The 27,297-nt window shown below is 49.4% G+C and overlaps 1 protein-coding gene across 1 annotated transcript; it reads right to left on the bottom strand.

Moving 5' to 3' along the window:
* Positions 1-11,047: 11,047 nt before the first annotated feature.
* LOC135508238 (apolipoprotein D-like) lies at positions 11,048-18,173 on the bottom strand. Its single transcript, XM_064928290.1, has 4 exons — positions 18,054-18,173; positions 17,414-17,540; positions 11,461-11,544; positions 11,048-11,298 (listed from the first exon to the last, which is right to left on the bottom strand). The coding sequence occupies exons 1-4, from the start codon at positions 18,171-18,173 to the stop codon at positions 11,048-11,050; spliced, it is 582 nt and encodes a 193-aa protein (XP_064784362.1).
* Between the last annotated feature and the right edge of the window lie 9,124 nt (positions 18,174-27,297).

Below are 27,297 nucleotides of genomic sequence, written 5' to 3'. Positions count from 1 at the left end.
GGGGATGTCGGGATTACAGATGGTGTTCTCACCGGTAGATATGGAGCAGGGGAGCATCGGGTGAGTCTCCTGTTTTTGTTTTTTTTTTCTGTCTGGGTTTAGTATTTGAGTATATTACATGTTGTATTTTATTTTCTTCATGGAGTCTAATTTTACTTTTGTTAGTTTAAATGTAAGGGGTTTAAGAGATGTTGTTAAGAGGAGGGCGGTTTTTAGTTATTTGGAGGGTGTGGGTTTTGATTTTTGTTTTTTACAGGAGGTTCACCTGAGGGATGGAGGGGATGTTAGTAGATTTAAGAGGGAGTGGGACAAGGGAGAGTCGGTTTGGGGTGTAGGGGGGGGGTGCACTCATCTGGGGTAGGGATTTTGTGTGGACACAGGGAGGTAAAAGTAGAAGATTCCTTTGTTGTAATGCAGGGGAGAGTTATAGGGGTGGATGTCACGATAAGGGAGTGTAAATTTAGATTAGTGGTGGTGTATGGGCCACAGGGGGTGGCAGACAGGAAGGAGATGGTGGACTGTCTGACGCCCCTGTGTGTTACAAATAGGAAATTAGTGATAGGGGGGGATTTTAATACAGATTTAGGAAGAGGGGGGGATAACAGTGCAGGCGCCATTGCTAGGCTAATGGCTTGCCATGGTCTGGTAGATGGTGGTATGCACACTACTCCGAAAATGGACGGTCCTACATGGCGTAACTCCAGGGGGGTTGAGCGGAGGCTCGATTATATTTTTGTACCCAGGTCTTTGGGAAAGTTGTCTGGGCGGCTGTTGCCTGTTTTCTTTTCGGATCACGACGGGGTGCTCCTGCAGGTGGGGTCGTCGGTCTGCCTCTTTGGTAAGGGGTACTGGAAGCTAGATCGGGACGTGCTGGAGGAGCAGGCTTTTGTTGACGGGTTTTATGTTTTCTTTAGGAGGCTTGAGGGTCTCCGGTCCATGTGCGAGGGGGTGTTAGAGTGGTGGGAATTAGTTAAGGTGAGGATTAGGGCTTTTATAATAGGGTATTGCAAGAGGAAAAAAAGGGAGGAGAGGAGGGAGGTGGATCGTATCCAAAGGTTAATTGATCTCGAATACGAGGCAGGCAACCTCGGCGGGTCGTTTGACTGGGAGAGATCCTCAACCCTAAAGGCGCAGCTCAGGGAGTTGCAGGAGCGGAAGGCTCGAGTTTTCCTGGAGCGTGCGCATAGCGGTTTTCTAGAACATAATGAGACTTGTTCTGCTATGTTCTTTAAGTCGGTTAGGGCAAGACAGAGTAGGAAGGTAATGCTTGGTGTTAGGGAAGAAAATGGTAGTATAGTTAGAGAACCAGAGGATATGGTCAGGGTGACAACTGATCATTTCCAAGGTTTATTTAAGGAAAGGGAAATAGATGTAGAGCAGGGAAATGTGTTTTTAGAACACTTGTCCAGGCGGTTGCCGGAGGACATTAGAGAAGTGATGGAGGCCCAGATTTCACTAGAAGAGGTTGAGAGCGCTCTTAGGAGGATGGGAAAAGGGAAGGTGCCTGGGATGGATGGGCTGCCGGCTGAGTTTTATCTCAAGTTTTGGGGTATACTTGGACCAGTGGTCCTCAAAATCTTGAAGGCCATCCTTGAGACGGGGTTCCCGGGGGGATCAATGGCTGTTGGTGTGCTGTCACTTTTATATAAGAAGGGGGAAGTAACTGACCTTGGCAACTGGCGGCCGTTGACCATGCTGTGTGTAGATTACAAGCTACTTGCAAAGGTTTTAGCAGACCGGTTGCGCACAGCCCTTCCCTACGTCGTTCATGAGGATCAGACGTGCGGGGTAGAGGGCCGCTCTATTAGATGGAACCTACAGTTAATCAGGGACTCCATCGCTTGGGTTGAAGATAGAGGACTGCCTTTTATGGTAGCAGCGCTAGATCAGGCGAAAGCCTTTGATCGCGTGAATAGATCCTTTTTATTCAGAGTGTTAGGTCGATTAGGATTTGGGGAGAAGTTTATAGGATGGATTCGTACATTATATGTCGGAGCGGGGTGCCGAGTTAGTGTAAATAGTCACTTGGGTGACGTTTTTGACCTCTCGTCTGGGGTCAGGCAGGGGTGCCCACTCTCGGCTCTCCTCTTCGTTCTGTACATGGAGCCTCTGGGGGCTGCCATTAGGGCAGACACAGGGGTGGAAGGTCTGCTGATCCCTGGAAGTGGTGGACTGCGTGTTAAGATGACGCAGTACGCCGACGACACTTCCTTGTTGTTGTGCAAGGACTCGTGCCTGACAAGGTCCCTTGCCATCTTTGGGGATTTCACTCGAGCGTCGGGAGCAGTTCTGAATCATGCAAAGTCTTCCGTCAAGTTTTTCGGAAGATGGCGCGGTAGAACGGATGTGCCTGGGGGGTTATCTCTCTGTAAGGGGGCCCTGAGGATTCTCGGGGTCCATTTTGAGACCTCCGGCTCTGCGACGCTAAACTGGAACATGTGTATTGCAGTGGTACAGAGGAAGCTAGCAATGTGGAAAGCTAGGTTTTTGTCTTTTATGGGCAAGGTCCTGGTCCTAAAGGTGGATGTGTTGCCGTCGCTTTTGTATTTGGCATACATCTACCCATTGCCGGTTTGTCTGAGAAGGCCTCTAGTGAAGCTTGTGTTTCAGTTTATGTGGAGTGGCAGGTATGAGTGGGTCGCCAGGGCACGTATGATCTGTCCCATCGGGGAGGGAGGTAGGGGGTACCACATTTCCCCCTCAAGCTGGACACAATTTTTGTTTCTTTCTTGTTAACGGAGCTTGCTCAGCCAGTGATACACCCGTCCGGTTACTTCCTGCGGGTGTTTTTCTCGTATCAGGCGAGAAGCATAATGGTGTGGTCTAACACGGGTCCTCGGGCGGAACAGCTGCCGTGGCACTTTGGTCATGCGGCCAAGTGGCTGCGTGCGCACCCTGAGGTTGAAGTTGCCCGAGTAGGTTTAGATCATAGGCACCTGTACGAGGAGGCCAGAAAGGCAGAGAGTCGGGCGCCTGTAGTAGGTATCTCGGAAGCGGTCTGGGAGGGAGTGCAGGTGCGGGGTCTGGACAACAGGCTCAAGGACCTGAATTGGTTGAGCCTTCATAAGCGTTTGCCGGTACGTTCCATCTTGTACCGGTTTAGTTTAGTGCAATCCCCCACCTGTCCAAGATCCTCTTGTGGCAGGGAAGAGACTGTGCGTCATGTCTTTTGGGACTGTGCCTTTGCCGGAGTAGTATGGGCTAGGGCACGGGTGTTGTTAGGTTTGGTAAAGGGGGATTTTGTATTGACGTGGGCCAGGTTAGAGAGGGGTGTAGGGAGAGTGAGAGGGACGGATAGGGACAGGTTTCTGCTCTGGCTTCTCATGAGTCTCTTTAAACGGGGGCTGTGGGAAGCCAGGCAGAACATGGTGAAGACAGGGAGAGATTGGGGGGTGGAAGGGATAGTGAGGAGAGTGGAAGGAGATTTGAGGGGAGGATGAAGAGGGAGGAGAGGAAGTGGGGGCAGCATGCTGCTCGGGAGAGGTGGAAGGGGGGTTTAGGGCTGGGTGTCATTTAGATTTGTAAGAGGTTAGATTAGGGACGGGGAGATAGGGAAAGGTGTTTTGTAGGGTGACGGGGAGGGAAGATGCTCCCCTGAGGTTTTGTTTGGGGTTTATGTTTAGTTTCATTTAATTAGTTTAATTAAAAATATCTTTTTGTGTATGTATGTAAATTATGATTTGTAAAGAATGAATGGTACTGATGATAATAAATTATTTTTTATAAAAACCAGTCAGGCTGTATTAGGTTTCGTTCTGTTTTGTTGTTTTTGTATTTAATAGTTATTCGTGTTAGTTCGTTCGTTTTTGTCTTTCACTTAATAAACATGAGTAACTTACACGCTGCATTTCGGTCCGACTCTCCTTCAACTAAACAAGAACGCCGTTACAGAATCACCCACCAAACTCGGACCGAGCAGCGTGTCAACAGGCAGGAGCAGCGCAAAGAAGAGCCGCGCAAAGAGGAGCCTCGTTATAAGGATTTCTGGACATGGGAGGAAATCCTGGACGGAAGAGGACCCTGGGCTAAACCAGAAGAGTGTAGCCGCCCTAAAGCGCAACAGGCGAAGAGTAAACAGGAGCAGCGTGTCAACAGGCAGGAGCAGCGCGTCAACAGGCAGGAGCAGCGCAAACGGGAGCTACACGAGAAACAACAGAAGCAGCTTCAGTGGGAGAGGCTACACCATTTGGAGAATTGGACATGGGAGGAGGAACTGGACGGAAAAGGACCCTGGGCTCAGCCTGGTGATTATCGCCTCCCCAAGGAAGAATTAGAAGCGGCTAAAGCGGAGAGGCGCAAATATGAGGAGGCAGCACGGCGATGTGGATGGAAGCCCGAAAAGCAGCCCCAAATTTCTTTGGGGGGGGGGCTATCAGGGGGAGTGGCTGAGTCAGGATACAGACCTGAGTCAACTCTCCCTGTTTATTGTGAAGAGCCAAGGAGGAGGTCGGAACCAGTGTTGGAGGTGAGCGAAGCAGAGACTGTGAAGGAGTTAATGGGAAAATTGGAGGAGAGTCTAATGAGGGAGTTGCTAGTTTGGTGCTTTAGATATAATATTCGGCCGACGGAGCGTGTCAGGGATTTGATGGCACCTGGGTCAGCACTCCATACTAGTCCTGAGGTGCGTGTTAGTCGGCTGGTGGAAAGTGTGCCAGCCTCACGCACTAAGCCTCCTGAGTACCAGCCTAGCCTTGCACGTCCTGTGCCAGTCCTGCATTCAGGCTCTCCAGTACTCTTTCACGGTCCAGTCCATCCTGTGCCACCTTCACACACCAGTCCTCCGGTAGTAGCTCCTCACACCAGGCTTCCTGTGCCTGTCCTTTATCCAGAACCACCTCCACACGCCAGCCCTCCAGTAGCAGCTCCCCGCACTAGGCTTCCTGTGCGTGTCCTCGGCCCAATACCACCAGTGCCAGCCCCACGCATCAGGCCTTCAGTGCGCCTCGCCTGTTCAGCACAGCCAGCGCTTTCTCTCTCTCCTGCGCTGTCGGAGTCTCCCGTCTGTTCAGCGGTTCTAGAGCCTTCCTCCTCTACAGCGCTGCTGGAGTCTCCTGTCTGTTCAGCGCAGCCAGCGCTTTCTCCCTCTCCTGCGCTGTCGGAGTCTCCCGTCTGTTCAGCGGTTCTAGAGCCCTCCTCCTCTACAGCGCTGCTGGAGTCTCCTGTCTGTTCAGCGCAGCCAGCGCTTTCTCCCTCTCCTGCGCTGTCGGAGTCTCCCGTCTGTTCAGCGGTTCTAGAGCCCTCCTCCTCTACCGTGCTGCTGGAGTCTCCTGTCTGTTCAGCGCAGCCAGCGCTTTCTCCCTCTCCTGCGCTGTCGGAGTCTCCCGTCTGTTCAGCGGTTCTAGAGCCTTCCTCCTCTACAGCGCTGCCGGAGCCTCCTGTTTGTATAGAGCAGCCTGAGCTGCCAGTCTACATTAAGCAGCCAGAGCTGTCAGTTTGTATAGAGCAGCCTGAGCTGCCAGTCTACATTAAGCAGCCAGAGCTGTCAGTTTGTATAGAGCAGCCTGAGCTGTCAGTCTACATTAAGCAGCCAGAGCTGTCAGTTTGTATAGAGCAGCCTGAGCTGTCAGTCTACATTGAGCAGCCAGAGCTGTCAGTTTGCATTGAGCAGCCTGAGATGCTAGTCTGCATGGAGTTGCCAGTCTGCATGGAGCTGCCAATCTGCAGGAAGCCGCCAGAGCTGTCAATCTGCATGGAGCAGCCTGAGCCGTCAATCAGCATGAAGCAGCCAGATCTGCCAGTCGACCAGACTCTTCCAGATCTGCCAGTCGACCAGACTCTTCCAGATCTGCCAGTCGACCAGACTCTTCCAGATCTGCCAGTCAGCCAGACTCTTCCAGATCTGCCAGTCAGCCAGACTCTTCCAGATCTGCCAGTCAGCCAGACTCTTCCAGATCTGCCAGTCGACCAGACTCTTCCAGATCTGCCAGTCGACCAGACTCTTCCAGATCTGCCAGTCAGCCAGACTCTTCCAGATCTGCCAGTCATCCAGACTCATCCAGATCTGCCAGTCATCCAGACTCTTCCAGATCTGCCAGTCATCCAGACTCTTCCAGATCTGCCAGTCATCCAGACTCTTCCAGATCTGCCAGTCATCCAGACTCTTCCAGATCTGCCAGTCATCCAGACTCTTCCAGATCTGCCAGTCATCCAGACTCTTCCAGAGCTGTCAGTCATCCAGACTCTTCCAGAGCTGCCAGTCATCCAGACTCTTCCAGATCTGCTAGTCAGCCAGGATCCGCCAGTAAACCAGGATCTGCTAGTCAGCCAGGATCCGCCAGTCGGCCAGGATCTGCCAGTCGGCCAGGATCTGCCAGATCTGCCTGTCAGCCAGGATCCGCCAGTCAGCCAGGATCTGCCAGATCTGCTAGTCGGCCAGGATCCGCCAGTCGGCCAGGATCCGCCAGTCGGCCAGGATCCGCCAGTCAGCCAGGATCCGCCAGTCAGCCAGGATCCGCCAGTCAGCCAGGATCCGCCAGTCAGCCTGGATCTGCCGGATTCTACTTCCTGGCTGGGCTTTTTCTCAGTGCTGGGCTGCCTCTCAGTGCTGGGCTGCCTCTCAGTGCTGAGCTGCCCCTCAGTGCTGAGCTGCCCCTCAGTGCTGAGCTGCCCCTCAGTGCTGAGCTGCCCCTCAGTGCTGAGCTGCCTCTCAGTCCTGAGCTGCCCCTCTGTCCCGAGCTGTCCCTCAGTCCCGAGCTGCCTCAGTCCTGAGCTGCCCCTCAGTCACGAGCTGCTCTTCTATTATTAGGGTTCTGGGTGAGGACTATTCGGCCATGGTCGGCGGTTAGGGTGGATTATCTATGGACGCGAAGGGAGGAACATTGACATTTTTGAAGTGGGGTCCACGTCCGGAGCCGGAACCGCCACCATGGATAGATGCCCACCCGGACCCTCCCTATGGTTTTGAGGTGCGTTCGGGAGTCCGCACCTTAGGGGGGGGGGTTCTGTCACGCCTTGGTCTTAGTATTGTGTGTTTTAGTTTATTAGTTAGTCAGACCAGGGTGTGACATGGGGTTATGTATTGTGTTTTCGTTTTGGGGTTTGTAGTGTTTGGGATTCTAGTTGATTAGGGGTGTGTGTGGTGTTAATTAGGTTGGCTGCCTGAGGCGGTTCTCAATCAGAGTCAGGTGCTTCTCGTTGTCTCTGATTGGGAACCGTATTTAGGTAGCCTGTTTTTCGCTTTGCATTTCGTGGGTGATTGTTCCTGTCTCTGTGCTAGTTTCACCAGTCAGGCTGTATTAGGTTTCGTTCTGTTTTGTTGTTTTGTATTTAATAGTTATTCGTGTTAGTTCGTTCGTTTTTGTCTTTCACTTAATAAACATGAGTAACTTACACCCTGCATTTCGGTCCGACTCTCCTTCAACTAAACAAGAACGCCGTTACACTACAGCTCGGCATTGAACACCATAGTACCCTCCAAGCTCGTCATCAAGCTCGAGACCCTGGGTCTCGACCCCGCCCGGTGCAACTGGGTAATGGACTTCCTGACGGGCCGCCCCCAGGTGGTGAGGGTAGGTAACAACATCTCAACCCCTCTGATCATCAACACTGGGGCCCCACAATTGTGCGTTCTGAGCCCTCTCCTGTACTCCCTGTTCACCCACGACTGCGTGGCCACACACGCCTCCAACTCAATCATCAAGTTTGCGGACGACACAACAGTGGTAGGCTTGAGTACCAACAACGACGAGACGGCCTACAGGGAGGAGGTGAGGGCCCTCGGAGTGTGGTGTCAGGACAATAACCTCACACTCAACGTCAACAAAACTGAGGATATGATTGTGAACTTCAGGAAACAGCAGAGGGAACACCCCCCTATCCACATCAATGGAACAGTAGTGGACAGGGTAGTAAGTTTTAAGGTCCTCGGCATACACATCACAGACAAACTGAATTGGTCCACCCACACAGACAGCATCGTGAAGAAGGCGCAGCAGCGCCTCTTCAACCTCAGGAGGCTGAAGAAATTCGTCTTGTCACCAAAAGCACTCACAAACTTCTACAGATGCACAATCGAGAGCATCCTGGCGGGCTGTATCACCGCCTGGTACGGCAACTGCTCCGCCCACAACCGTAAGGCTCTCCAGAGGGTAGTGAGGTCTGCACAACGCATCACCGGGGCAAACTACCTGCCCTCCAGGACACCTACACCACCCGATGTTACAGGAAGGCCATAAAGATCATCAAGGACAACAACCACCCGAGCCACTGCCTGTTCACCCCGCTATCATCCAGAAGGTTGAGGTCAGTACAGGTGCATCAAAGCTGGGGCCGAGAGACTGAAAAACAGCTTCTTTCTCAAGGCCATCAGACTGTTAAACAGCCACCACTAACATTGAGTGGCTGCTGCCAACACACTGACTCAACTCCAGCCACTTTAATAATGGGAATTGATGGGAAATTATGTAAAATGTATCACTAGCCACTTTAAACAATGCTACCTAATATAATATTTACATACCCTACATTATTCATCTCCTATGTATACGTATATACTGTACTCTATATCATCTACCGCATCTTTATGTAATACATGTATCACTAGCCACTTTAACTATGCCACTTTGTTTACATACTCATCTCATATGTATATACAGTACTCAATACCATCTACTGTATCTTGCCTATGCTGCTCTGTACCATCACTCATTCATATATCTTTATGTACATATTCTTTATCCCCTTATACACACAAGTGTAAGACAGTAGTTTTGGAATTGTTAGTTAGATTACTTGTTGGTTATTACTGCATTGTCGGAACTAGAAGCACAAGCATTTCGCTACACTCGCATTAACATCCGCTAACCATGTGTATGTGACAAATAAAATTTGATTTGAAATCAGACCATAATTCCATCCTCCTCATTTCTGCTTACAAGCAAAAATTAAAGCAGGAAGCACCAGTGACTCGGGTCAATAAAAAAGTGGTCAGATGAAGCAGATGCTAAGCTACAGGACTGTTTTTCTAGCACAGATTGGAACATGATCCGGGATTCTTCCGATGGCATTGAGGAGTACACCACATCAGTCACTGGCTTCATCAATAAGTGCGTAGATGACGTCGTCCCTAAAGTGACTGTACGTACAGGCCCAGGCTCAGAGTCTCCATGCAGGCCCCTGCTCCATGTCGCCCATTCAACAGGAATTTGTTGTCCCCAGGGCAATAACAGTCTGTTGAGTCATTGGGATCAGGGCTTGCTATGAAAATAATGTTCTTTCTTGCTCAATCAAAAACTAGGCCTAGGTCCTATTACTGCAACATTTAAATCTGAAATGCAGCCATACACATCAACAATCATTGTTTTTTTATAGCTTAATAACAAAATATAGATATTGAGCTCCACTAGACTACAACATACAAGTGTCTAGTGTATCGTAAGGTTACGAATGAACTGTACAAATTAGTTCAATCGTGGTCTAGCGGTTAGGGCATTCAGCGTGCACATACAGTGCTTTCAGAAAGTAAGCATAACCCTTAACTTATTGCCCATTTTTGTTGTGTTACAGTCTGAATTGAAAATGGATTACATTTTTTTTCTCTCACCCATATACACACAATACCACATAATGATAAAGTGAAAACATCTTTGGAGAAATTTTTGCTAATTTATTGAAAATGAAATGCAGAAATGTCTGATTTACATCATTATTTACACCCCGAGTCAATATATGTTAGAATCATCTTTGGCAGCAATTACAGCTGGGAGTCTTTCTGGGTGAGTTTCTAAGAGCTTTCTACAACATTTGCTCATTCAGATTATTTTTCAATTTTTCAAGCTCTGTCAAGTCAAACAGCCATAGATTTTCAAGCCAATTTAAGTCAAAACTGTGACTTGGGCCACTCTGGAACATTCAATCTGGTTTTGGTAAGCAACAGTGTATATTTGGCCTTGTGTTTCAGGTTATTTTCCTGCTGAAGGGTGTATTTTGTCTCCCAGTGTCTTTTGGAAAGCAGACCAGGTTTTCCGCTAGTATTTTGCCTGTGCTTAGCTCTATTCCATTTCTTTTTTTCTAAAAACAAGCATACCCATAACATGAAGCAGCCATATTTTCAAGGCAATTTATATTTTAGGACATAACGTGAATTTCTTTGACAATTCTTTTGCAGTTTTACTTTCGTGCCTCGTTGGAAACAGGATGCAAGTTTCGGATTATTTATATTCTCTACAGGCTTCATTACTTTCACTCTGTCATTTAGATTTGTATTGTGGAGAAAGTACTATGTTGTTGGTCCATCTTCAGATTTCTCATATCACAGCCATTCAATTCTGTAACTGTTTGAAAGTCACTATTGGCCTCATGGTGAAGTCCCTAAACGGTTTCCTTCCTCTCTATCAACAGAGTTAGGAAGGGCGCCTGTATCGATGTATTGTATTGATACACCATCAACGTGTAATTAATAACTTCACCATGCTCAGAGGTATATTCCGTGTCTGCTTTTTACATGTTTTATATTATTGTACACAGAATGAGACCATGCATCTTATTACATGATTTGTTAAGCACCCATCTACCAATAGGTGCACTTCTTTGCGAGGCATTGTAAAACTCCCTGGTCTTTTGGGTTGAATCTGTGTTTGAAATTCACTGCTCGACTGAGGGACCTTACAGATAATTATATGTGTGGGGTACAGAGATGAGGTGGTCATTCAAAAATAATGTCAAACAATATTATTGTACACAGAATGAGTCCATGCATTTTATTACGTGATTGGTTAAGCACATTTTTACTCCTGAAATGATTTAGGCTTGCCATAACAAAGGGATTGAATACTTATAATCAATTTCAGCTTTTAATTTTGTATTAATTTGTAAACATGTTTGTATGTGAAAACTACTTCCAAGGAGCATACATTCAGTTGTTCCAAACTCACTTCACTCGCACTAAAGAGGGAGGCTCGCTCGGCTGGTGCTAGCACCTGCGTAGATCAAATCCATAGCTGAAACGCAGATGAAGGTGCTTACATGTCCTAACAATTTGGTACTCTATGTGCATGCCATGTGATGAATGTAAAACATATGCATTTTCTAAACTGAATCAGGTAGTCTCTTAGGCCCACAGAAGCATGTCAACGCACAGCTCTTGGCTCTGGTCGGTGATGGTCATCACGTCGATGTTGATGCCGTTGGAGGTGAACACGTTGTAGAGCTCCCCAAGTTTCTCCTTAGAGAGGGTTGGCTCTCTGCTCAGGATCCAGGCAAAGTCCACGTGGAAGGCACCCAGGTATTCAGTGCAGCTGTAGACCACAGAGTGGCCCTCGTAGTCAGTGGATAACACCCAGTAGGGGCCAGGGGAAGAGTCTGCAGGAGAGGAAAACATATATTCAAAAACATACAGTATACATAGACATATACGCCTCAGACCAGACATGGGTCAAAGACAGACAACATAAAATGTCAAATGGACTTATATAGGTCAACCTCACAAGAATGTTGAGACAAATATATTAGAGGTATGTTTACCCTCGAAGAAGGTGACTTCCAGCTTGGCGGGCTCAGAGGGGTCCTTGACCTTAGCATAGCCAGTAATAGCATTGACAGTGTTGTTAGACCTGAGAGAAAAAGGGAGAGAGTGTCAGGATTTGGCCAGGGTTGTTCCGGGTTTTGGTCACTAGATGCCCCCATTGTGCTTTTTGACCTTATGTTTTTTCCCTTGTTCCCCATTATTATTTGCACCTGTGCCTCGTTTCCCCTGATTGTATTTAAACCCTTAGTTTCCCTCAGTTCTGTGCTCTGTGTTTGTATGTTAGCATCCAGCCCTAGTGTTCTGTGTATTCTTGTCGATTCCGGTGGATGCTCTTGTGGAATTCTGTTTTTGTTTTTGAGTATCTCTTGAGGCTTTTTTGTGCTATTCCTACCACCTTTTGGATTTGCCATTTTTGTATTGAAGGACTTCTCCTTTTTACTTTATTAAATACACCGTCTTAAGTATTGCTGTGTCTGCCTCATCTTCTGTGTTCTGCTGACTATTCGTGGCTCAGTTGGTTAAGTGACTGTTTCTCACCCCGGAGACCCAGGTTCGTAACCGGGTCCTGACTGAAACACAGAGCCAAAAATGAACCCAGAGGCAGCCAGTTCCCAGGACCTTTTTGCCATGCTGTCCCACCACCAGGAGACTGTCCAACGCCACGAAGCCGCCCTGGTTCAGCAAGAGGCCTTAAAGGCTAGACATTCTCATCTTCTGTCGGAGATGCTGACTTCCATTAAGCAAATATCTGATCGTCTTACCCCGGCAACAGTTCCCGTCCCAGTACCTCAGATTCACGTACCCATGGCAGTTAACCCCCTGGCTGAACCTCGTCTTCCACCTCCCCAACGGTTCTCAGGTGATCCAAGTGCTTGTAAAGGGTTTCTCACCCAATGTTCTCTCTCCTTTGAGCTACAACCCTCGTCGTTTCCCACCGACCGGTCTAAGATTGCTTATATCATCACCCTGCTGTCGGAAAAAGCCCTGGCCTGGGCTACTGCTGTGTGGGATGCCCATAGTTCCTGCTGTGCCAGCTACTCTGCCTTTGCTGAGGAATTCAAACGAGTGTTTCAAGGCCCAAGCAGTGGTTCTGACTCAGCCAAACAGCTCCTGACTCTCCACCAAGGTTGGCGCAGCGTGACGGACTATGCCATCCAGTTCCGCACGGTGGCAGCAGCAAGTGGCTGGAACAACGAGGCGCTCACGGTGTGCTTTCTGAAAGGCCTTTCCGACACTATCCAAGATGAACTGGCCACTCGGGAACCACCGGACAATCTCGAGTCCCTGATCAAGTTGGCCTCACGCATTGACCAGCGTCTGAGAGAGAGAGAACTCAACCGTAGACCTCTAGCCCCTATCAGTCCCAGCTCCGAGTCCCCACCTTTATCCTCGCTGGCTCCATCGGAACCCATGCAGATTGGACGCATCTCCCAGGCTGAGAGAGACCGCCGGATGAGGGAGCGACGCTGTCTATATTGCGGCAAACCGGGCCATTTCCGTTCCACGTGTCCCGGGCTCCAGGGAAACGCTCTGTCCCGTACAGACCGGGGGAACTGTAACGGGAAACATAACCTCCTCCCATCCGTCCAACTCCCGTCTGCTCATTCCAGTCACCCTCTCCTGGGACAACCACAAGCTTCACCTTCAAGCCTTGGTAGACTCTGGAGCCGCAGGTAACTTCATGGATGGTGTCTGGGCGAAGGAGAATGGTGTTCCCTCTGAACCTCTAAGTGAACCCATGAGGGTCACTACATTGGATGGAAGCCCTTTGGGATCTGGACTTGTCACTCATGTCACTACCTCCTTGCGACTTTCAGTTTCACAACACCAGGAATTGATGAACTTTCATTTGATCTCCTGTTCCGAGTTCCCTCTCGTCCTTGGATACCCCTGGCTTCACAGCCATAACCCTCACATCGACTGGTCTATGGGCACTATCAAGCAGTGGGGTCCTACGTGCCAAGCTACTTGTATTTTCCAGAATTCCCCGAGTTCTACTCCCGAGTCTTTAGAATCCATCGACCTGACCCGAGTTCCCGAGTGTTACCATGACCTCAAACTGGTGTTTAGCAAACAGAGGGCCACCATGCTACCACCCCATAGACCTTACGATTGCCCCATCGACCTGTTTCCGGGCACTTGCCCCACCAGGGGTCGGATCTTTTCCCTATCTCCACCCGAACGAGCTGCTATGGATACCTACATCAAGGACGCTCTGGAAGCAGGCCTCATGCGTCCATCCACCTCCCCGGCGGGAGCAGGGTTTTTCTTTGTGGCCAAGAAAGACGGTGGATTATGTCCTTGCATCGACTACCGGGGACTCAATGCCATAACCGTCCGTAACCGTTACCCGCTACCCCTTATGGCCACAGCCTTTGAGCTGCTCCAGGAAGCAGTTGTTTTCACTAAGCTTGACCATCTTGTGCGGATCAGACCTGGTGACGAGTGGAAGACCGCTTTCAACACGCCTACTGGTCACTATGAATACTTGGTGATGCCCTTCGGCCTGACCAACGCCCCAGCGGTGTTCCAAGCGCTCATAAACGATGTGCTTAGGGATATGCTTAACATATTTGTGTTCGTTTACTTGGATGACATCCTCATCTTTTCGAGCTCCCTTCAAGAACACACTAAGCATGTCAGACAAGTACTCAAACGCCTCCTAGACAGCCATCTGTACATTAAGCCGGAAAAATGTGAATTCCATTCATCCCGAGAACAATTCCTGGGATTTGTAGTGGAACCCGGTCGAGTCCAAATGGACCCCAGGAAGGTAGGGGCGGTAGCGGATTGGCCCACCCCCAAATCCGTTAAGGAAGTTCAGCGTTTCCTGGGCTTCACAAACTTTTACCGCAAGTTCATCAAGAACTTCAGCTTGGTGGCAGCCCCTCTCTCAGCTTTAACCAAGGGTGGCAATGCAAGGTTTTTGTGGGGAAGAGAAGCTGAGACGGCCTTCCAAGGACTCAAGCAGCGCGTTCTCTCTGCTCCCATCCTGATACTACCGACTACGGATGAACCATTTGTGGTGGAGGTAGACGCATCAGAGGTTGGTGTTGGAGATGTCCTGTCTCAGAGGGGTGAAGACAAGAAGCTTCATCCGTGCGCTTTCTTCTCACACCGGCTTACCCCGACTGAGAGGAACTACGATGTGGGGATCGTGAACTCCTAGCGGTTAAGATGGCATTGAAGGAATGGAGACACTGGCTCGAGGGGCTTCTCACCCGTTTCAAGTGCTTACGGACCACAAAAATCTGGAGTATATCCAGCAGGCGAAGCGGTTGAACTCTAGACAAGCTAGATGGTCTCTTTTCTTCAATCGATTCCAGTTTATCCTCACCTATCGGCCCGGGTCGAAGAATCTCAAACCGGATGCCCTGTCCCGAGTCTACGCTCCTGCCATTCGAGATGACACGGACATGCCTGTCCTTCCTGCTGCTAAGATTGTGGCTCCGATCTCGTGGCAAGTTGAGGATACCGTGAGACGTGCTCAAGCTAGCGAACCGGACCCGGAAGGAGGTCCTGCCAATCGGTTGTTTGTCCCCAAGGCAGTGAGGACTCAGGTCCTTCTGTGGGGGCACTCCTCTCGCCTCACCTGTCATCCGGGCGTAGGTCGCACCTTGGAGTTCATCCAGCGTAAGTTCTGGTGGCCTACCATAAGAGAAGACGTTGCCACTTTCATCAATGCCTGTCCCGTGTGCTGCCAGGGCAAATCTTCTCACCTCCGCCCTCAAGGACTCCTTCACCCTTTACCTGTTCCCCACAGACCCTGGTCCCATATCTCATTGGACTTTATTACTGGACTTCCTCCATCCCATGGCAATACTACTATCCTAGTCATAATCGACAGGTTTTCAAAGGCGGCCAGGTTCGTCCCTCTGACTAAGTTACCTTCTGCCAAGGAAACGGCTGAGTTGGTAATTAATCATGTGTTCCGAGTCTTCGGCATTCCTCAAGATATGGTTTCTGACAGAGGTCCCCAGTTCGCCTCAAGGTTTTGGAAGGCCTTCTGCCAACTCATGGGGGCTTCTGCCAGTCTATCTTCAGGGTACCATCCCGAGTCCAACGGCCAAACAGAGAGGATGAATCAAGAGCTGGAAACCACCCTCCGATGTATGACTCGTGACAACCCGTCCACATGGTCATCCTTTATTGTTTGGGCCGAATACGTGCACAACACCTTGCGCTCCTCCTCCACTGGTATGTCCCCGCACGAGTGTCAGTTTGGCTATGCTCCTCCATTGTTCCCGGACCAGGAGGCAGAAGTCAGAGTGCCTTCAGCCTTGAAGTTCGTCAGACGCTGTCGGCTTATGTGGAGGAAGACCCGTCTCAATCTTATGCGTTCCTCACAGAGGTACCAACAACAAGCCAACAGACGTCGCCGTCCCGGGCCTACCCTGCGCCCCGGCCAGAGAGTCTGGCTCTCCACAAGAGACTTACCTCTACGGGTGGAGTCTCGCAAGCTGTCCCAAAAATACATCGGTCCCTTCAAGGTTGCCAGGAGAGTTAACCCAGTTTCTTATCGCCTACACTTACCCAGATCCCTTAAGATTAATTTCACATTTCATTGTTAAAACCTGTTGTTTTTTCTCCCCTTGTCCCGGCAGACAGACCTCCCCCTCCGCCTCGTGTCATTGGAGGCCAGCCGGCTTATACCGTCCATCGGATACTGGATTCCCGCCGGGTGCAGCGGTCCTGGCAGTATCTGGTGGACTGGGAAGGCTACGGTCCCGAGGAGCGCTCCTGGGTTCCTGCCAAAGACATCCTGGACCCTGACCTCATTCGTCAGTTCAGGGCCCTCCACCCTGAGAGAGCTGGTAGGAACGTCAGGAGCCGTTCCTAGGGGGGGGATTCTGTCAGGATTTGGCCAGGGTTGTTCCGGGTTTTGGTCACTAGATGCCCCCATTGTGCTTTTTGACCTTATGTTTTTTCCCTTGTTCCCCATTATTATTTGCACCTGTGCCTCGTTTTCCCCTGATTGTATTTAAACCCTTAGTTTCCCTCAGTTCTGTGCTCTGTGTTTGTATGTTAGCACCCAGCCCTAGTGTTCTGTGTATTCTTGTCGATTCCGGTGGATGCTCTTGTGGAATTCTGTTTTTGTTTTTGAGTATCTCTTGAGGCTTTTTTGTGCTATTCCTACCACCTTTTGGATTTGCCATTTTTGTATTGAAGGACTTCTCCTTTTTACTTTATTAAATACACCGTCTTAAGTACTGCTGTGTCTGCCTCATCTTCTGGGTTCTGCTGACTATTCGTGGCTCAGTTGGTTAAGTGACTGTTTCTCACTCCGGAGACCCAGGTTCGTAACCGGGTCCTGACAGAGAGAGGTTAAACACATGGCGTTTTGTGAGGCCTACTTACTCATGGGCCCCTATTCAATCAATAGTAGATAAAGGAAAGCAGCACTTGCACGTTCACTCTGAATGTTCATGCTGTATCGGAGGTGATAACCTTGTTTACCGAGTCACCCCCACGCAAGCTGTGAACATTTTCATTGGATATTGACATCCCACCTTTTTTAAGTTACCATTCTGAGTAAACCCACAGTGCGGTTTCTCTTTAACTGTAGTTGATTGAAAAGGAGCCTTGGACGTGGGTTATTAAAGGACAGTCTGCTTTCATGTAAAATTAGTTACATTTTGCTAAACTATTCCTTTAAAGTTAGAGTCAGCGATTCATGAAGTAAACAGCAATGTCGGATCGATTTCCACAACAACTAACAGCATTGAAGCGCAATGATAAACTTCTCTTGCTGTTTCAGATTCAGAAACTGTCACATTGTAGCTATTGAAGCTAACCTGTGCACAGGCGCAGATACTCTGAGATTCTCTGGGTGCATCGTCTTACGTTGTGCTCATCTGGATCTATGGTGCTGCTCGTGGCAACGTCATATCTCTGATTCTCAGTTTAATGTACAAACATTTTATTTTGTTGAACAATCTCTTAAATGTACATTCAGCAGCTCCCTGTTGAGCACACCAACTACTCCGGGGCTCTTCAAGGAGTAGGTGGCAGTGCTGCACTCGCCCTTCTGGAAGATGGCAGGGAACTTCTGGATCTCATACCACTTGCCCAGATACTGTACGAAAGACAAAGATAAAAGTTTACATGACAATTTTATGACATGGAATGGCTGAGTGCTCTGGGGTTAGGTCCCCCCCCCCCCCAGGAATAGATCTAAGTTAGGGTTAGTATAAGGGTTAAGGTTAGGGTTGGAGCTAGGGTTATTAAGATAGATAGTTGAAATGTTACTGATAGACTGTCGATAGACTAGAGCATCTACAGATGAACTATCCAAATTACTACACATGCATAGAAGCAACTTCAGGGAAACTTTGTTTGGATAGTCCATCTGTAGATGATCTACAGACATTTAGTAACAGTTCAACTATCTACTAACCCTAGCTCTAACCCTAATCTTAACCCTTATTCTAATACGAATCCTAACTGTAACCTTAGTAAGCAGTTGCTTATCAACAGATTTGTTGATAGTATAACCATCTGTAGAGCATCTACAGATGGAAAATCCAGACTATCCAAGTAAAGTGTGTCCGCAACTTAATATACGGTAATAAGTGTTTGGTATAGTCACCCTGGCGGTGTCAAAGTTTGCCTGGACGGGGGGTTGGGGGCATTTTCCAGGGCGGAAGGTCTGGGCGTTCGCTGCCAGAACGGACAGCAGAGTCAGAGACAAAACCTGTAGAGCCTGCATCTTGGGGTCTGTAGAGCAAAAGAAAGAAGAGTAGAGACAATGTCAGCAACTCCACTGGAGGACAATGAAAATTGACTTCAAATATTCTGTACTTCATTCAAAATCAAAACATTTTGAATCAAATCACATTTTATTGGTCACGTACACATACTTGGCAGATGTAATCACGGGTGTAGCGTAATGCTTATGTTCCAAGCTCCAAAGGTGCAGTAATACCTAACAATACAAAACAATACACACAAAAATTAAAATAAAGGAATTAGGAAATATATGAAAAGGTAGGAAACAGAAACACATACTGTACAAGAAATTCTCATAGACTCTGACCAAGCAATGTAAATTTTATGTCAGAATGGTGTTACAAATAACAACTTGCACATCATCATTCATAAGGCAAAGTGAATTCGCAGAGCTTAGAGCATCATAGAGAGAAAGAGTGGAATGAATGGGTACAAGTCCCACTTACCTTGTTCAGATGCTCAACCTGGTTACAATAATGTTCAGTGGGTTACAGACACCTATTTAAATGTATTGGAGTGGGGGTGGCATGGTGGTGGGGTGCGTGAGAGTTTGGCACCTGTTCAAATGGCTGTTATAGAAACAAACTCCTTGCTGACTCTGCTAATGACTGACATGTTTGTGCTTTTGGTTGTTACACGAGTGGAATAATATGCCATTCAGAAGATGCTTTAATCCAAACCGATTTACAGTAGTGAGTGGATGCATTTTCTTGTGTGTGACCCACAATGGGAATCAAACCCAAAATGCTGCCATTGAAAGTGCAATGCTCTAGCAAAGTATTAAGTAATAACACTAATAATAGTACAATGTTGTTAATAGTGTGATTACGGTGTTTCTACACAAGTATAAGAGTATCTTAACTTCCTACTACTTTCTTAGATATTGTACCATTGCACGACATTGCCAGCATTCCAGCTAAGACTTGAGTAAATGGGCAGTAAAATGTCTAATTTGAGCACCTCATCCATTTGAACACGATTATTGTATTTTTTTTTTTACTGGGGTTACAAATGAACTTAGTATATTGTGGTTCATTTTGTCAACTGTGAGGACCATTTTAGGGGAAATAGAAGCACAAGCTCTCCCACGCCCTCCATTTGGCAAATAAGGGCATAGTCAAGGACCATATCACCTCCACCCTACCTGACACCCTAGACCCACTCTAATTTACTTACCGCCCAAATAGATCCACAGACGATGCAATCTCAACCAAACTGCACACTGCCCAAACCCATCTGGACAAGAGGAATACCTATGTGAGAATGCTGTTCATCGACTACATGTCACGCCTTGGTCTTAGTATTGTGTGTTTTAGTTTATTAGTTAGTCAGACCAGGGTGTGACATGGGGTTATTATGTATTGTGTTTTCGTTTTGGGGTTTGTAGTGTTTGGGATTCTAGTTGATTAGGGGTGTGTGTGGTGTTAATTAGGTTGGCTGCCTGAGGCGGTTCTCAATCAGAGTCAGGTGCTTCTCGTTGTCTCTGATTGGGAACCGTATTTAGGTAGCCTGTTTTTCGCTTTGCATTTCGTGGGTGATTGTTCCTGTCTCTGTGCTAGTTTTCACCGGACAGTTGCGGTCACTTTTGGATTTTCGTTTTTTCTTGTATCGGAAGAGAAAAGAACGAGCGCCATTCTCCTTGCGGAGATGGTGCTAAATACATCATCACGGTCGATCCCTGGGATTGGGCTGGCTAACACGATTCGTTTTGCTTGGAAGGAAAAGGAGTTGGAGCCGTTAGGACGAGAATCTTTTGGAAGAATTATATTGATGGGGATTCTAAAGCTGACGGTGAAGGACGTGTTTTGTTTCCAAGGCAACTCGTTGGAGGAGCATACGACGTCGCGCTATATTCTGAAGAAAAGCATGATGATATCCTTAGAAGGGCAAGAGCAGTGGGAGGAGAGAGGCCGATGTGCCACTACGAAATATCAAGTCTGGCGAAGAATAACTTTAGGGTTGTGACTGTTAACATGTATAACCCTTACGTTAAGGATGAAGAGGTGAGGGCTTTTCTGGGGAGATACATGGATAACGTTTCCTCAGCTAGGCACCTCAAAGACTCCCTTGGGTTTTGGAATGGGAGGAGAGGTTTCCAGGCCCTCCTCAGGGAGGACCCAAAGGGACATGGTGGATACCTTCATCCTCCTGCTATGTTCTCCCTTGGGGCTGACAGGGGGACTTTGTTTTATGCACGTCAGCCCCCATTTTGCAGGCGCTGTATGGCCTATGGACACATTTTTGCCTCGTGCAGCATGAGAAAATGCAGATTTTGTGGATCTGAGGATCACGAGGCGAGGGATTGTGACAAGCCTAAGACATGCCATGGGTGTGGCTCGTCAGCACACCTGTGGCGCGAGTGCCCGGCCCGTCAGAGGTCATATGCGTCTGCGGCTGGGGGGGGCAGGAGCTGGGGATGGGGGAAGAAGAGGAGGGGAAGGAAACATGCCTCATGATAAGACTACAAGTCCAGAGGGGAAGGCTACAAGGAAGGAGGAGGAGCAAGAAGCGGTGGATGGAAGAGAGAAGGAAACGGAAGGCACGGGAGTAGGAGAACCAGGAAAAGCGGTGGAAGAAGGTAACCGAGTGGAGGAGAATGAGAGAGAAGAAAGTGAGGGAGGAATGTTAGAGAAGAAGACGGTGGAAGAGCAAGTGGACTGGGGGAAAGTGACATGGTGGAAGAGATGAGGGGTATGGTGGAGGAGCTGGCGGGGGAGGGGGTGGTATCTCTCCACTGCCGCCATCACCAAAGAAGAGAATGAAGAGGAGGGTGCGATTGGCCGACAGTGAGGGGGTGGGGATGGCCAAGAGAGTAATGGGGGTGGGAGAAACCTCTGGGTTGCTGCTGGTTTCCCAAGACTCTCAACTTCATTTGGGTGGTGACACACCTAACAAGACTCAGGACTGGGTACAGGAGGAGGTGGGGGTTTTTGTTTGGGGACTCAGCCTCCCCAATTTTCTTCCAAACCAGCTGCAACACTGGGGAGGGGGAGGATTGTGGGGGTAGACCCAGGGTGCAGGGCACCCCGAAGCCAAACACTATTCCTGCATCCTGGGATGGTGTGATGGAGGAAGAGGGGGGGATGTCGGGATTACAGATGGTGTTCTCACCGGTAGATATGGAGCAGGGGAGCATCGGGTGAGTCTCCTGTTTTTGTTTTTTTTTTCTGTCTGGGTTTAGTATTTGAGTATATTACATGTTGTATTTTATTTTCTTCATGGAGTCTAATTTTACTTTTGTTAGTTTAAATGTAAGGGGTTTAAGAGATGTTGTTAAGAGGAGGGCGGTTTTTAGTTATTTGGAGGGTGTGGGTTTTGATTTTTGTTTTTTACAGGAGGTTCACCTGAGGGATGGAGGGGATGTTAGTAGATTTAAGAGGGAGTGGGACAAGGGAGAGTCGGTTTGGGGTGTAGGGGGGGTGCACTCATCTGGGGTAGGGATTTTGTGTGGACACAGGGAGGTAAAAGTAGAAGATTCCTTTGTTGTAATGCAGGGGAGAGTTATAGGGGTGGATGTCACGATAAGGGAGTGTAAATTTAGATTAGTGGTGGTGTATGGGCCACAGGGGGTGGCAGACAGGAAGGAGATGGTGGACTGTCTGACGCCCCTGTGTGTTACAAATAGGAAATTAGTGATAGGGGGGATTTTAATACAGATTTAGGAAGAGGGGGGATAACAGTGCAGGCGCCATTGCTAGGCTAATGGCTTGCCATGGTCTGGTAGATGGTGGTATGCACACTACTCCGAAAATGGACGGTCCTACATGGCGTAACTCCAGGGGGGTTGAGCGGAGGCTCGATTATATTTTTGTACCCAGGTCTTTGGGAAAGTTGTCTGGGCGGCTGTTGCCTGTTTTCTTTTCGGATCACGACGGGGTGCTCCTGCAGGTGGGGTCGTCGGTCTGCCTCTTTGGTAAGGGGTACTGGAAGCTAGATCGGGACGTGCTGGAGGAGCAGGCTTTTGTTGACGGGTTTTATGTTTTCTTTAGGAGGCTTGAGGGTCTCCGGTCCATGTGCGAGGGGGTGTTAGAGTGGTGGGAATTAGTTAAGGTGAGGATTAGGGCTTTTATAATAGGGTATTGCAAGAGGAAAAAAAGGGAGGAGAGGAGGGAGGTGGATCGTATCCAAAGGTTAATTGATCTCGAATACGAGGCAGGCAACCTCGGCGGGTCGTTTGACTGGGAGAGATCCTCAACCCTAAAGGCGCAGCTCAGGGAGTTGCAGGAGCGGAAGGCTCGAGTTTTCCTGGAGCGTGCGCATAGCGGTTTTCTAGAACATAATGAGACTTGTTCTGCTATGTTCTTTAAGTCGGTTAGGGCAAGACAGAGTAGGAAGGTAATGCTTGGTGTTAGGGAAGAAAATGGTAGTATAGTTAGAGAACCAGAGGATATGGTCAGGGTGACAACTGATCATTTCCAAGGTTTATTTAAGGAAAGGGAAATAGATGTAGAGCAGGGAAATGTGTTTTTAGAACACTTGTCCAGGCGGTTGCCGGAGGACATTAGAGAAGTGATGGAGGCCCAGATTTCACTAGAAGAGGTTGAGAGCGCTCTTAGGAGGATGGGAAAAGGGAAGGTGCCTGGGATGGATGGGCTGCCGGCTGAGTTTTATCTCAAGTTTTGGGGTATACTTGGACCAGTGGTCCTCAAAGTCTTGAAGGCCATCCTTGAGACGGGGGTCCCGGGGGGATCAATGGCTGTTGGTGTGCTGTCACTTTTATATAAGAAGGGGGAAGTAACTGACCTTGGCAACTGGCGGCCGTTGACCATGCTGTGTGTAGATTACAAGCTACTTGCAAAGGTTTTAGCAGACCGGTTGCGCACAGCCCTTCCCTACGTCGTTCATGAGGATCAGACGTGCGGGGTAGAGGGCCGCTCTATTAGATGGAACCTACAGTTAATCAGGGACTCCATCGCTTGGGTTGAAGATAGAGGACTGCCTTTTATGGTAGCAGCGCTAGATCAGGCGAAAGCCTTTGATCGCGTGAATAGATCCTTTTTATTCAGAGTGTTAGGTCGATTAGGATTTGGGGAGAAGTTTATAGGATGGATTCGTACATTATATGTCGGAGCGGGGTGCCGAGTTAGTGTAAATAGTCACTTGGGTGACGTTTTTGACCTCTCGTCTGGGGTCAGGCAGGGGTGCCCACTCTCGGCTCTCCTCTTCGTTCTGTACATGGAGCCTCTGGGGGCTGCCATTAGGGCAGACACAGGGGTGGAAGGTCTGCTGATCCCTGGAAGTGGTGGACTGCGTGTTAAGATGACGCAGTACGCCGACGACACTTCCTTGTTGTTGTGCAAGGACTCGTGCCTGACAAGGTCCCTTGCCATCTTTGGGGATTTCACTCGAGCGTCGGGAGCAGTTCTGAATCATGCAAAGTCTTCCGTCAAGTTTTTCGGAAGATGGCGCGGTAGAACGGATGTGCCTGGGGGTTATCTCTCTGTAAGGGGGCCCTGAGGATTCTCGGGGTCCATTTTGAGACCTCCGGCTCTGCGACGCTAAACTGGAACATGTGTATTGCAGTGGTACAGAGGAAGCTAGCAATGTGGAAAGCTAGGTTTTTGTCTTTTATGGGCAAGGTCCTGGTCCTAAAGGTGGATGTGTTGCCGTCGCTTTTGTATTTGGCATACATCTACCCATTGCCGGTTTGTCTGAGAAGGCCTCTAGTGAAGCTTGTGTTTCAGTTTATGTGGAGTGGCAGGTATGAGTGGGTCGCCAGGGCACGTATGATCTGTCCCATCGGGGAGGGAGGTAGGGGGTACCACATTTCCCCCTCAAGCTGGACACAATTTTGTTTCTTTCTTGTTAACGGAGCTTGCTCAGCCAGTGATACACCCGTCCGGTTACTTCCTGCGGGTGTTTTTCTCGTATCAGGCGAGAAGCATAATGGTGTGGTCTAACACGGGTCCTCGGGCGGAACAGCTGCCGTGGCACTTTGGTCATGCGGCCAAGTGGCTGCGTGCGCACCCTGAGGTTGAAGTTGCCCGAGTAGGTTTAGATCATAGGCACCTGTACGAGGAGGCCAGAAAGGCAGAGAGTCGGGCGCCTGTAGTAGGTATCTCGGAAGCGGTCTGGGAGGGAGTGCAGGTGCGGGGTCTGGACAACAGGCTCAAGGACCTGAATTGGTTGAGCCTTCATAAGCGTTTGCCGGTACGTTCCATCTTGTACCGGTTTAGTTTAGTGCAATCCCCCACCTGTCCAAGATCCTCTTGTGGCAGGGAGGAGACTGTGCGTCATGTCTTTTGGGACTGTGCCTTTGCCGGAGTAGTATGGGCTAGGGCACGGGTGTTGTTAGGTTTGGTAAAGGGGGATTTTGTATTGACGTGGGCCAGGTTAGAGAGGGGTGTAGGGAGAGTGAGAGGGACGGATAGGGACAGGTTTCTGCTCTGGCTTCTCATGAGTCTCTTTAAACGGGGGCTGTGGGAAGCCAGGCAGAACATGGTGAAGACAGGGAGAGATTGGGGGGTGGAAGGGATAGTGAGGAGAGTGGAAGGAGATTTGAGGGGGAGGATGAAGAGGGAGGAGAGGAAGTGGGGGCAGCATGCTGCTCGGGAGAGGTGGAAGGGGGGTTTAGGGCTGGGTGTCATTTAGATTTGTAAGAGGTTAGATTAGGGACGGGGAGATAGGGAAAGGTGTTTTGTAGGGTGACGGGGAGGGAAGATGCTCCCCTGAGGTTTTGTTTGGGGTTTATGTTTAGTTTCATTTAATTAGTTTAATTAAAAATATCTTTTTGTGTATGTATGTAAATTATGATTTGTAAAGAATGAATGGTACTGATGATAATAAATTATTTTTTATAAAAACCAGTCAGGCTGTATTAGGTTTCGTTCTGTTTTGTTGTTTTTGTATTTAATAGTTATTCGTGTTAGTTCGTTCGTTTTTGTCTTTCACTTAATAAACATGAGTAACTTACACGCTGCATTTCGGTCCGACTCTCCTTCAACTAAACAAGAACGCCGTTACAGAATCACCCACCAAACTCGGACCGAGCAGCGTGTCAACAGGCAGGAGCAGCGCAAAGAAGAGCCGCGCAAAGAGGAGCCTCGTTATAAGGATTTCTGGACATGGGAGGAAATCCTGGACGGAAGAGGACCCTGGGCTAAACCAGAAGAGTGTAGCCGCCCTAAAGCGCAACAGGCGAAGAGTAAACAGGAGCAGCGTGTCAACAGGCAGGAGCAGCGCGTCAACAGGCAGGAGCAGCGCAAACGGGAGCTACACGAGAAACAACAGAAGCAGCTTCAGTGGGAGAGGCTACACCATTTGGAGAATTGGACATGGGAGGAGGAACTGGACGGAAAAGGACCCTGGGCTCAGCCTGGTGATTATCGCCTCCCCAAGGAAGAATTAGAAGCGGCTAAAGCGGAGAGGCGCAAATATGAGGAGGCAGCACGGCGATGTGGATGGAAGCCCGAAAAGCAGCCCCAAATTTCTTTGGGGGGGCTATCAGGGGGAGTGGCTGAGTCAGGATACAGACCTGAGTCAACTCTCCCTGTTTATTGTGAAGAGCCAAGGAGGAGGTCGGAACCAGTGTTGGAGGTGAGCGAAGCAGAGACTGTGAAGGAGTTAATGGGAAAATTGGAGGAGAGTCTAATGAGGGAGTTGCTAGTTTGGTGCTTTAGATATAATATTCGGCCGACGGAGCGTGTCAGGGATTTGATGGCACCTGGGTCAGCACTCCATACTAGTCCTGAGGTGCGTGTTAGTCGGCTGGTGGAAAGTGTGCCAGCCTCACGCACTAAGCCTCCTGAGTACCAGCCTAGCCTTGCACGTCCTGTGCCAGTCCTGCATTCAGGCTCTCCAGTACTCTTTCACGGTCCAGTCCATCCTGTGCCACCTTCACACACCAGTCCTCCGGTAGTAGCTCCTCACACCAGGCTTCCTGTGCCTGTCCTTTATCCAGAACCACCTCCACACCCCAGCCCTCCAGTAGCAGCTCCCCGCACTAGGCTTCCTGTGCGTGTCCTCGGCCCAATACCACCAGTGCCAGCCCCACGCATCAGGCCTTCAGTGCGCCTCGCCTGTTCAGCACAGCCAGCGCTTTCTCTCTCTCCTGCGCTGTCGGAGTCTCCCGTCTGTTCAGCGGTTCTAGAGCCTTCCTCCTCTACAGCGCTGCTGGAGTCTCCTGTCTGTTCAGCGCAGCCAGCGCTTTCTCCCTCTCCTGCGCTGTCGGAGTCTCCCGTCTGTTCAGCGGTTCTAGAGCCCTCCTCCTCTACAGCGCTGCTGGAGTCTCCTGTCTGTTCAGCGCAGCCAGCGCTTTCTCCCTCTCCTGCGCTGTCGGAGTCTCCCGTCTGTTCAGCGGTTCTAGAGCCCTCCTCCTCTACCGTGCTGCTGGAGTCTCCTGTCTGTTCAGCGCAGCCAGCGCTTTCTCCCTCTCCTGCGCTGTCGGAGTCTCCCGTCTGTTCAGCGGTTCTAGAGCCTTCCTCCTCTACAGCGCTGCCGGAGCCTCCTGTTTGTATAGAGCAGCCTGAGCTGCCAGTCTACATTAAGCAGCCAGAGCTGTCAGTTTGTATAGAGCAGCCTGAGCTGCCAGTCTACATTAAGCAGCCAGAGCTGTCAGTTTGTATAGAGCAGCCTGAGCTGTCAGTCTACATTAAGCAGCCAGAGCTGTCAGTTTGTATAGAGCAGCCTGAGCTGTCAGTCTACATTGAGCAGCCAGAGCTGTCAGTTTGCATTGAGCAGCCTGAGATGCTAGTCTGCATGGAGTTGCCAGTCTGCATGGAGCTGCCAATCTGCAGGAAGCCGCCAGAGCTGTCAATCTGCATGGAGCAGCCTGAGCCGTCAATCAGCATGAAGCAGCCAGATCTGCCAGTCGACCAGACTCTTCCAGATCTGCCAGTCGACCAGACTCTTCCAGATCTGCCAGTCGACCAGACTCTTCCAGATCTGCCAGTCAGCCAGACTCTTCCAGATCTGCCAGTCAGCCAGACTCTTCCAGATCTGCCAGTCAGCCAGACTCTTCCAGATCTGCCAGTCGACCAGACTCTTCCAGATCTGCCAGTCGACCAGACTCTTCCAGATCTGCCAGTCAGCCAGACTCTTCCAGATCTGCCAGTCATCCAGACTCATCCAGATCTGCCAGTCATCCAGACTCTTCCAGATCTGCC

The sequence above is a fragment of the Oncorhynchus masou genome, chromosome 3 (genome assembly GCF_036934945.1).
Source record: "Oncorhynchus masou masou isolate Uvic2021 chromosome 3, UVic_Omas_1.1, whole genome shotgun sequence".
NCBI classification, from domain to species: domain Eukaryota; kingdom Metazoa; phylum Chordata; class Actinopteri; order Salmoniformes; family Salmonidae; genus Oncorhynchus; species Oncorhynchus masou.
Note: the sequence above shows the minus strand (reverse complement) of the source record. Positions and strands in the feature narration are given on the sequence as shown.